At 42.5% G+C, this 12,313-nt stretch overlaps 1 protein-coding gene across 1 annotated transcript in view; it reads left to right on the forward strand.

Annotated features, from left to right (window-relative positions):
• The first annotated feature begins 6,457 nt into the window (after positions 1 to 6,457).
• CFAP54 (cilia and flagella associated protein 54) overlaps positions 6,458 to 12,313 on the forward strand; it is a 117,606-nt gene continuing 111,750 nt past the window's right edge. Inside the window, exons 1-2 of the mRNA XM_086740073.1 lie at positions 6,458 to 6,654; positions 12,175 to 12,280. Coding sequence (XP_086596199.1) covers positions 6,458 to 6,654; positions 12,175 to 12,280 — 303 coding nt within the window. The remainder of the gene's footprint in view (positions 6,655 to 12,174; positions 12,281 to 12,313) is intronic.

Here is a 12,313-nt window from a genome sequence, read left to right on the forward strand (position 1 = left end):
TATTTTGATCTTGTGAGTATTCCCAGACCAAATGCACAACAGAGAAAGTGTTACGATAAGGGTGCATGTGGCTACTCAGGAGTTATATATACAAACAATAGTGTTATTTCCCCAAGATGATTTCTAGTTACAGCATTTCTAGCAGCTCAGAATTACAACAGCAAATGTGCATCAGGAGACTATGAACAAAAATGCACTGTCATGTTTGGCTTCAAGAGAGATTTGGGAAGGTCTTCAGAATTAAGTTATTTCTTGGAATAGGCTGTACTTCCTCTCATTTAAAATTTGTCTTGAGAATCTTTATGAAATGAAGAAAATGCATGATGGTTTTAATCAAAACATGTAATTATTTTTTTTCCAAAATAAAATCTTAACTACTGGATGGCTAGCAATCAGCTAAAGCTGACCTTTTTGTGAGCATTCACACTCACATTAAAAAAAAAAAAAGTTACTTCTATATTATAACTTTGAAAGCTTACACTTCATCTTTAGAATATGGCACTGAAACCTTTCATATGATACAACCTAAACACAGTAACAACTGTCACCCTAAACGCGAAAACAGCTCTACAAGAACCTGGCAGTTGCACAGTTCTCAGTTGTTGTTGTTCTTTCTCATGTTGATTGCTCTTTTTTCTTCCTCTTACTACGTTGACACACTGGATCAGAAAGGAAGCTAACAGCCATTTTAAAGTAAAAACCTATCATTTTCCTTCTCTTAGCATTCACTTGCATTAAAACTGTCGCAGATTTGCATTTGGCATACCTTAAAAGCATTATCAATTGCTTATCAAATGATTCACAAGCTTCAGCTGCTTTGTTAATGCACGTTCCAGACTTCAGAGACTATTCCATTGCTTGATAAATTTTGTATACTGCTCAGTGACAGGAACAGTGCTGGAATATTTTACAAATATGTGTCGCCATATCAGTAAAGGACTCGATCTGCTGCTTTGAAAACTGTCTGTATTTTGTCCTAAATAAGTAATTTCCACCATGTTTTCACATTCCCCTACCTTTGCAGTCAGGCATGTACCTTCCTAATTCAGGACACGTTTCCTCATGCAACAGCAAAAATTACAAATGCTGTCAAGTCATGACAGTGTATCTCAGCTCCTTACTAACTTTTCCATTGAAAGGCAGCAGGTAGCCCTTAAATAAAGTTTGGAATCCACAAATTCTGTTTGAATGTAAAGGCAGATTTAAGTAAGGTGTCTGAGTCTAAAGACACTATTAGTAAGCCACAAGCAGCTCTACCAAACAGCCCTAAAACACAAAAGGCAGAAGGATGGGAAGAAAATTATGACAGTATGATCCCTCATAGCTACCCATAAAAGCCCTATATTCCCATATCTGTCTCATCAGTTTTGGGTATAGACAAGTGCCACAGATTGTGATAGCAATAAACTTGCATGTCTGCTGCACCTCTCTGCTTCCTGTGCAGTTAGTTATTTGAAAGGTACATTGATTCCAGCACGTGGGTTCCTTCTTGTAAGCTTAGTACAAGTTCTTCCTTTTTCTCCTCCCATTGGACAACTTCATCACATTTATAAAGTGTACTCCTGGCATTCAACAACTTAGTTCAGCTCTTCTAGCTATTGGACGGCTTTATAAGGACCTTCATCAGGCAACTTAGAGCTATTCTTCTGTATTGTATCTGATTCCCCTATACTATGTGAACAGCAAATGCTGTACTATGATCTAAGACCTTTTGTTTCCTTGACATTGTTTCCTTGCCTAACTCACAAACTGAAGTTCTCCGTAAGAATCAGCACAAGCCTGCCACCGCTTCTTTCTCTAGAGTTACTTCTGTTTTTGAAATCCAGTAATGCACTCCCACTCAAAGGGGGAGATCTGTGGATTCTCACTGCTACTTACAACCGGGCAGGCATAGCGCAAGTAGAGTAAATGCAGATAGAATCATAGAATGGTTTGGGTTGCAAGGGACCTTTAAAGATCATCTAGTCCAAACCTCCTGCAAGGAGCAGGGACATTTTCAACCAGATCAGGTTGCTCAGAGCCCCATCCAACCTGGCCTTGAATCTTTCCAGGGATTGGACGTCTACTACCTCTCTGGGCAACTTGTTCCAGTGTTCCACCACCATTATTGTAAAATTTCTTTTCCTTATGTCTAGTCTGAATCTACCTCCTTCTGTTTTAAAGCCATTACCCCTCATTCTTCCACAACAGGCCCTGATAAAGAGTTTCTCCCCATCTTTCCTGTAGGCCCCCTTTAGGTACTGAACAGCTGCTATAAAGTCTCCCTGGAGCCTTCTCTTCTCCAGGCTGAGCAGCCCCAACTCTCTCAGTCTGTCCTCATAGGAGAGGTGCTCCAGCCCTCTGATCATCTTCATGGCCCTCCAACAGGAGTCTGTTGGACTCCCTCCAACAGATCCACATTCTTCTTATGTTGGGGTCCCAGTTCTGAATCTGCGAGTCCATAAATATGTTAAACATTATTTTAAAGTCCTGTGTCTTCATTAGCCTATCAGCCTGAAGATGCTAAGTGGTGGTCCAGAATCACCTCAACTCAGACTTTTTTTCCTAAAAGTGTCAAGGAAGAGATAACATAAATTTAGCTCTATCACCTCTGGTGATTGTCAAGTTACCCTGCAGAAGTCTGGTAATACAGCATCCATGACTGCCTTTGTCTCTCAATATCAAACAGCAAAACCTGTAGGCATTATGATTCAAGTGTACATTTGCTACAGGCATCCTAGGAAGGGATCTGAACACGCATCTCAGAATTACTCACAGGAAACAAACTTTGATTGAAGGACTGAATTGGCAGACGTTACCTCAGCCCCCGTACCCTCATGCCACTGGCCACTCTTCCTGCCCAACTCTGCTGTGATCATACAGTGTTTCCTTGCTTTGTTTGCTCTTAGTAACCACTGCTGTTCACAAAAGTGGAACAGACACATGAGAAGTAACAGGCAGCTTGATGAGCTGGCAGCAAAGTTTTTCCCCTTTCCAACTCAAGCATACTCTTGACCCTATAGCCATGAGAGCAGACACTTCCTATATGGGTTTTTCCTAAGTTAACTCTTTGTAGGTCCTTCTGTTTCTGAAACAGCTTCCTCATATCTGAACTGGTGGTATTAAATCACCCCCATGACCCCTCTGCTTGGGTTAATGGATTTACCTAAATTCCATTTCTTGGGATCTTGTTTGTGCCAACTCATAATCTCACCTACTTTCTCCTTAATTTTACCATAATTCAGATTACTAATTGTTCACTTACCAAGGATGAATAAATTACTATCCTTCCAATCAACAAATCACTTTTTTTTTAGGGTGTAGGAACATATGTAATTCAAAGAATTGCTATAAACTTTCCAAGTCGTACAGGTACTGATATGTGTACTCTGTTTTTTGATGAAATTTTCCTATTACGGTTGCAACTTCAATAGCCATCACTCTCTTAAGTGTTTTGTATACACCAAGCTTTCCTCTGTAAACATCAGATTATGCACACTGTAGGCTCCTGAAAAAATCTGTATTCTTTCTGAAGTTCAGAAGTTCTATTCATTTAACTATAAGCCTTTTTTTACTTTTGGATCCATTAAATGTTCAACCCATTAACTCTTAGATGGAGACTACCTGCAGCGAAAATTTGAGGGTCCTCCAGAACAGTAAAATAGGAATCAATATTGTAAGCCTCCAAAATTGAAATAACATACCTGCCATCATGCTTGCTGGGGTGTAGTTTGTTGCTATGGTTCTCCATGGCTTTCCAGCCTGGGTGCTGAGAGGGTCAGAACTGCCCTCCTTACACTAAACCTCCACCTAGCAGGGAGTGTATACTTGGACCCTGTCGAGCTCTGAACCAGAAATTTTAGACTGAACACTCGTCATGAGCTGGCTGATCAGCTACGCCCTGGTTAACCTCCCAGTGGTTAAAGCTTTATCTTTACATAGTTCTGTAATCTCCCCCTTTGGGAAATGGCTATACTCCCTTTCTCTTATTGTTTTCTTTGACTCAGTTTGTTTCTGTGGCTGAAACACTAGTTCAAACTGCTAATGTTACATTCAGTTCGCCATCTGCTAGCCAAATATTAGAGATACGCAAAGTTTTACTCAGCAGTCTCATTACCAGATTCTCAAGTTCCCCTTGAAGCTTCTAGGCACTGCTGCTTTAAGTTCACATCTCTGCGTCCCTGTGGACGTGGAGATCAGCCCTTTGGGATACAGCACCACCTAGTGAAGCGAACCAGCCCGCATCCTCATAGGGACTGGAAATGGATGTCACCAGCAGCCTCACAGTGGCACAAGCCGCCTTTCACAAGCCGCCAGTGTTTATTAGTCATCTGGAATCCATCATAGGAGGCTCTTGGTTAGCGTGGCAAAGCACAGACAAAATCTTTAAATGTAGTGGTAATTGCTCTCCAAGCCAAGTTCTCGTATTTCAGTTGTCTTGTAAATTTTTTCTCTGTACTTAGTTATTTCTAAATCCCAGCATCAGCACCTTTGTGCAATGTCTTTTCATTCCAGTCTTCTTTTTCTACTGCCTCCTCTGAGGAACCCACTCCCACTGGCACCCAGCCCTTTGCTCCCACTGAAATGCATAGCCATTGTCACTGGAATTAACTCCATGCATACGAATTGCTTGTAATGATTCCTGCTAACACTTTCCCCACAGTCACACAATACCCGTTGGGCGATGGATCCACACAACTCCCAGCAGGTAACAATAGAAAAGCAGTGTGTAAAATGAGTCAGACACGTTAGTCATAAATGAATTACAATTTTTTTTGCATCTTCCCCATAGTATCTAAATGACTCCCACATCATTTCTCCAGCCTGGATAATGCAATATTTTCTGGTTCCCATAATTCAGCATGCTGATGCTACACCTCTCCGGCTGTTCAAAGAATAGTTTCTTTACTATTATCTATTAACTACTTGGATGCACTTTTCAGGTACTTCTTCGCTTTACCCTTCCCTATTGATCCTTTTCCATTCAATGTCAAGAAACTGCCTGCCTCCAGCTGGCCCTGGCTGCCAGGGTTCATTGCTCGCTCACCACATCTCTAGGCTTTCACTTTCAAGTTTTTAATTAAGCTGTCCCTTATGCTTATCATGAAAATGAACATTATGTAGGCAGTTTCCTTCCCTCTCAAACCCCTTTACCATAATTCCTATAAAGAACTTGAAAACACATGGGTTGCCTGTGGCTGCCTCCTATAACATTCATAAATCCAGCCTGGTTGTTTCCTTTTTTTTTTAAGTAGACAGATATAACTATTGAGAGGGTGTCCTGGTTTTGGCAAGGATCAAGTTAATTCTCCTCACAGTATCCGGTGTGTTTTGGATTTCGTATGTGAAGAATGTTGATAAACACACTGATGATACGAGTTGCTGCTAATGAGACCAAGGGCACTGTCCGGCTTTCCAGGTCTTACTAATGTGCAGATACAGGAAGCTGGGAGAAAGACAGTCAGAATAATTGATCCAAACTGGCCAAAGAGAGTATTCCATGCCGTAAACATCATGCTCAGTATATAAGTGAGGGTTGCCTGCGGAGGGGGCATCTTATCTCGTCTCTCTTGCTTGCTGGCATGTCTCTCTCTACTTTGCTGGCTCCCTTTCACTCCTTTCCTTGCTGCTCAGTTTCGTTTCTGTGATCACTGTTTGGGATGGGCTGTATCGGTCATTGGGACATTGTGTGGTAAGAAATCGTGCATTGTTCATTTTGTATATTTTAGTATCCCTATATTTTGTTATTATTGTAGCTTTCCTTTGCTGTTCTAATAAATTGTCTTCATCTCAACCCACGAGTTTTCCTTTCTTCCCAATTCTCTCCCCCATCCCACTGGGGAGGGGGTGGGTGAGCGAGAAACTGTGTGGTGACTTGGGCTAAACCACAACAAAGGGCTAGCACACTTTCTTCTTTTATCATGCAGTAGGCCTGCTCAGTGTTAGAATCAGTAAGTTGAAAATGACATCCCTGGGGAAGCATGTTATTGAGAAGCTGTCCCATAAAATACCTCCTGGCCTTGTCCAAGCTTCCTGCGGTGGCCATCCCACAGCAAATCAACACTGCCATGCATTCTGCTAGCAACGGTCCTGGCCGCTGCCATGGCACATGGTGCCTGTGAAGGATTTTCAACTACCTCTTGGCTGTATGTAGCCTTGGAGCGAGAAAAAGGCTCTGTCACCGGCTGGGGAGAGGTGTGAGGGCTCCCCACTCCGACTGTGTGAGACCCCTCCCTTGCCCCTCGGGTGCTACAACCTGTCCCCAGGCCGAGGGGAACCGGAGGCCCCTTCCCCATGCGGTGAAGGCAGATTTCATCCCTCCGCCGCCCCTCCTGCAGCGGGGGATTCGGCGCGGAGCTGCCAGGGCCGCAGCCGGGCCCCAGGGGCCTCCATGGCCCCCATGGCCGCCGCCCCTGCGCGCCCCGCGGGACCGTTGCCTGGCGACGGCCGCGCGTTCCCGCCGCGTCCAGGCCGGAGCATGGAGGAGCTCGCCGGGCCGCCGCTCCCCGCCTCGGTGCCCCGGCCCCCGCCGGCCACTTTCTTCGGGGCCGTGGGGCCGGGCAATCCGGTGGTAGACAGCTTCGAGGCCGAGCTGCGGGACGTCCTGGGCTTCCTGCGGCGGCTGAGAGCCGCGGGGGCGGCCAAGCCGCAGCAGCACGACCTGCACCGCCGCGGGTAGGAGCTGCGCCGCCGCCCCCGTCCCCGCGTCGCCACCCGCTCCGGGAGCCCCTTGCCGTTCCCGCCTGGCCCCGCCTCAAACCCTCCTTCCTCGACCGCTCCCCTCTTTCTTTCCTCTCTTCCTCCAGCCCCTTCCCCGCAGCCGCACCACGGGGCCTTTCCGCGCCGCTTCCCTGCGGCTCTCGGCCTGCGTCTCCCGGCCCCCTCTTCGCCCCTTCCCTCCTCCCCGGCCCCCTCTTCGCGCTGCAGGCCAAGGAGCCCTTTCCCTTCCCCCTGCCCTGGCCTGGGAGCTAGCCAGGAGGTTGTCCACCTGGGTCAGCATCTCCAGCAGTGTGGCAAAACACCCGCAATCTATTTTCCTTTTATTTTTTTTTATCTTTTAAATTAAAACCCCTCCAAAATCTAAACATCTCCTTTTTCAGCACTTCCTAGAAGTTAATGCTTTAGGGAAAAAGCACGAGGTGGTGTGGAAGTTGGCAGCACCACAGTTGGCTACATCAGAGCCGCCTGAGCTTTCTGACAGGAAAATCCCTTTCCCAGGGCTGGAGCAACTGGCAGCCCACCAGCATGTGCTGCTGCATGCGAGGGTGAATGCGTGTGGGTACATACGTGCCTTTAAAAGATGCGCTCGCTGTAGGGCCACACGAGGATAACACCACACAGCTCTTTTTGTGCATATGTCTATGTGTACGTTGGTATATTTTTATACACATAGATGCAGGCAGAGCATATGGTAAGTATAATTGTGCATATTTGTTTGCTCGCATACATGCATATCTGTGGGTATGCATAAATCTAGCTTTTGTAATGCAGTTGAGAGAGAGCAACTGGAATCAGGGTATGATTCATAGTGCATGCATATGTCTTGCACAGACTGTGCATTTCTCATGTAGCCCTCCCTACTGCATTTAGGCATATTATGAGATAAAAGTTCTACTGCTTCTTTTAAGGTAAGTGGTTGGTTTTCTATCGTTATTATCTGAGCAGTGTTCTATTCTAAATTTACACATCTTTAACATAAAAAAAAAAGTTTCTCAGGTCATCAAAATTTAATTCAAAAGCAGTAGAGGAGTTAGATTACAGGGTGGTTAGCTTGTTACTTATGTAGAGCTTCTACCCTTACATACAAGGTACTTTCCTAAATGTAGTCCACAAATTACCCTTTTCTAAAGGAACTGTACACATTTCCAGGAGGTACTCAGGTTCTGCAGCCTGGCATTTGGCTGCTCTGGAGATCTTTCCTTTTCTAAGCCATCTAGATTTCTAATTTGTACATATGGCATGTTCATCCTGAGGTCTAGGCCGAAATCTATGATGCAGACGTCAGTCTCCAGGTTTTTGCCTCTAGTGTTTTGAATCTAATTATACTGGCTTTTTATATTGCTTCAGCAGCCAATTTCAGTGCTTTGCTGATTTTAAGCCTTTCTGTAGCTTCAGACCTTTTTTTTTTTTGCTGTAGGTGATCTGTATTCTTACTTTGAAAATTAGGCCCCTTAGAGGAAGGAATGCCACTCAGCTGCTTCAAACACCACCAAAATTGTTTATAAGGAACCCATTCATTTTATCTTCTAGACATTCATTGTATCTTCTGGTTGGGAGCTGGGCATGCTGAAACTGATCTGTTTGCAAATGTCATGCCAAGTTATCAGTTTCTGTAAACCTTTCTGTAAGCCTTTCTTTACTTTACCCTCTGGAATACAGTAGCATCATTTGTCTTACTCAAACGGCTATTTTGTAGATGACCGAGTTATGTGTGTGACCTGTGTCCACACATAACTCACTTGGTTGGCATGAGAGCATTTTCTCATCCAAAGAATTCTGCAGTGTTCATCATGGAGATGAGAACTAGCACTATCTGGGTCTTGATCCTAGAAGTCACTGGTAGTGATGATCCATAGCAAAATGCCAAGGCATTGAGAATGTTGTGTAACATGAAGCTTCCAGTAGCTCTGCATCCTCTGGCATTCTTCATTTGTATAGAGGCAGTACGGAGGTAGAAGACTGGAATTCTGATTGTTAGCATATGTTCAGGCAGCTAGCAAAGTCATGAGTATTTATTTGTGACTCTGAAATTTCAAGATTGTTTCTCCCTTGCCTCTTGTTGTTTGATAACTCAAAATTGGAGTGTATGCTGCTTGCACAACCAGCCTTAGTCTAGTTGTTCCTAAGAATTTCTGAAGGTAATGGCTATTAGAGATGCTTTCCTAAGTGCTCTAAAGACTTCTTGCTGTGTCATTTCTCAAGCTACTTTCCTGGCATGGGTTGAGATCAAAGTGTTCTTTTTATTAGAGGAGCAAAAAAAACCAGCTTCCACATGGCAAGTATGTTAAGTTTAGACAAATAAAATTATCAGCTTTGTTCCTCCAACATTGTCAGCATTTGGTGTTGATAAGTCAAAAATAAGGCTGTAATCTAGGCATTTACAATATTCTGGTGTAAGAAAAAAATTACTGAAGACTTGTCCTGTACTAGAATTATGAATCTTTTCAGTCAGAAGAAGTAGCAATCAAAAGTAATTTTCCCTCAACTAAACAAGAAGTTGTTTTACCCCATTTCTCTTGACAACAGAGGCCACGTTGAACTATTGATTTTCTCTCATGTTGTGTGGCTTAGCCACCCTTGTTTAATAAGGCATCTTTTGATGAGTATCAGAGAATCCCTTACTACCTGTAGTAAAGATTTTTGGCCCAGAAGTGGGCCTTACCCTGTGCATAGTATTATGGGTTGACCTTAGGGAAAATTTTTTCATTATTCATAGAGTCATTGGAAATGAAGAAACTTCACCTCTGGGCTCTGACAGCCCAGTGTTTTTTTGATAATTCACTTGCTTAACTTGTTATTCTGGTATCCTACAGCCTGTTTAAAGGAAAGGCTGATGAGCTCTTTGGGAAGTGTCTTACTCTCCTCCTTTGTCTGTGTCAAACATGCCTGTGTCATGAACTCATTTGTAGTTAGTCGTGGCATTGTAGCAGATAGATAGAGTTTACCTTAATCTTCTCGTTGGAGTTGAAAGTCTAGTCAGATTTGTCACTGCTTTACTAAGCTAGTTTATTATAGATTTGTTAATGTTTTATTACATCTAAGAATCTAATTTGTTAATATGAGCATTCAAAACAACAACAAAAAAATGAAGATGACCTTGACTGAGGACTTTCAAGTTGATCAGTTTTAAAGAAGTTTATTAGTCTCACATTCCAGAGCTTTATCCACAGTCATTCTTTCTGTCAGTTACTTTACAGCCTTACAACATGATAATTACTGCTTTTCCCCTTCTTTCTCCCTCTGGCTCCTAGCAGTATCCATTAAACCTCTTGGACTCTGGAAGTCTTTTCCTAAGCTTCTTCCCTTCATAGCCCAAGGGAACTCTGCTCAGCTGCCTGACAGATTCCTTCACTTTGGAGCCTCTGCACTTTTTCCCTACTAACCAGACTTGTAGCCTTCTCTCAGTATAAGAAATCAGGAGCCATCCAGGCTATGAATTGTTTATGGATGGACCAGGAGGGACTCATTCCCTGTTTAGAAGGTGCTTTTCATTACACTGGGCTATGGTTTCTTTTAAAAACGTAGTGCCTTAGAACATTTTATTCAGATTGTTGCTGTTGGCCTAGTTTGCGCTGTTACTATATTTTTCCTTTAGGATACACCTGTAGAGTGTCCTACTTACTTCTTTGCTGCTTGCTTTCAAGAACTGAGCATTGTGCTGAGATGATACTTTTAAAAAAAGGATTATGACTGTTGTAATTCTTTGGTGTAAAGATAATTTTGACAAGTTTTTCATACAGCCATCTCTTTCATCTTGAAATGTGAAGGTGGCTTACAGCTTTCTGTGATGTTACTTATTGTGCTTTTTTATTGTGAGTCTTCTTATAAGCTGTAATGAAGAGCTTTCTGGGAGCCTGTAAGAATGGATTCCAAGTTCCTGAATGTCAGAAAACAGCTTAAGAAAGTGTCTTGCATTCTAGTGTACAATCACTGCCTTAAGAGATTGAAAAGTTCCAGCTACCTTACACTAGTTAAGCACAAGGTTTACATGTGAGAATTCAGCAAGAAGGTTATTTTAAAACATCAATTCCTCTCTCTTTAGTTGTTTTCCTTCCTCATAAATTGCTACCTATGAATAATTTAGCTGTTGTGGTATCACAAGGCACTCTTTGCTGAGGTTTCTGTACAAGTGATTTGTTAAGAGAATAAATGTAAGAGATGCCTGGCACTGTGAACACTGTCAATACTATTAATAATTCGGTAACAGGATGCTTTTCTGAAAAATCTCTGTGCTTATTATCAGTCTGTCTGATCAATTATTGTTTTGCAGTTTGAATATAGCTTTCTTAAGGAAGTCTAGGTGGGAAAGTTGTACACATGAAGGCACTAACCCATCAAACAGCAATCCGTAAGGACTATAATATTGCACGATGTAGTCAATTCCTCTGTAGAGGAGGCAAACTGCTTAGAGCCAGTTACTGTTTGTGAGAGGCTTGCTGGTTCAGGCAAATAATTAATTTGTTATACAGAGTCATCCTTGATGAGAACTGTGGCTAGAATAACAGGCAGAGGCAAAAGAAGAGCATTGCAACTATTGCCATAAAATCCTTTCTATTTTAGCAAATGTGTCACTTGCTTCTCTCTGAATCCTACCCTTTATGATGTAAAATTCCTGAACATTTCATGCCAAATGCAATTCATGCTAGAGGTTTTCTAACGACTTTCTTCTTTTGTGATTCATGGTATAGCTCTATATATCATGAGCTCTATAGCTCTATGTACAGTAGCTCTATGTAGCTCTCTTTTATTCCATGGCTGCCAGTTAGAATCATAGAATAGTTTGGATTGCAATGGACCTTTAAAGATCATCTAGTCCAAACCTCCTGCAAGGAGCAGGGACATCTTCCACTAGATCAGGTTGCTCAGAGCCCTGTCCAACCTGGCCTTGAATGTTTCCAGGGATAGAACATCCACCACCTCTCTGGGCAACTTGTTCCAGTGTTCCACCACACTCATTGTAAAAAATTAATTCCTTGAAACTTCCTAAGTTTGCTGCTAACTGACATGCATTGTTATTTTGGGATCTTTTTCTCCTGCTCTTAGCATTTGTAATATCTGGTCCAGTAATTGTTGTGAGCTGTAATCCATTGAGTTTCTTTAAAATATAAAATTGTTTCTTCAAACAGAACCTCTCAAATACTAGCTGGAAGGTGGGACAGATTTTCCACTTAAGACCATATTTGAACAGTGCAAGTAGATTAATATGAAGACATTTTGATGAGAATTTACACAGGAAAAACATTTGTCCTATTTTAAATGTGTGATAAAAACTGGTGACAGAAATGAAACCCAGAAATGTCCTTGGCTGCCTGTTAAATCCAGTTTTAATGATGACTTGTTTTGAAATACGTAGAGGTTCAAATAGATTTGGAAGAAAGGAGTTTTCATGATTTGAAACTTTCCTGATTTGTTTACTTGTTATGACAGGTCTACTGTCAGTTTAGTCTGAAACCTTTTCTCCTGTATCTTTTTCAGAGCAAATACTTTGTTTAATATTTGGATAAAATATAAGCCTCGACTGCCAGAGTGGTACTACAATGAAAAACTTGTGAAAGTTGGTGATTCCCTTGCTCAGATCAAAGTAAGTCATATGAAAACAGACAAGGCTCAATCA

The sequence above is a fragment of the Chlamydotis macqueenii genome, chromosome 1 (assembly GCF_036417535.1).
Source record: "Chlamydotis macqueenii isolate bChlMac1 chromosome 1, bChlMac1.mat, whole genome shotgun sequence".
Taxonomy (NCBI): domain Eukaryota; kingdom Metazoa; phylum Chordata; class Aves; order Otidiformes; family Otididae; genus Chlamydotis; species Chlamydotis macqueenii.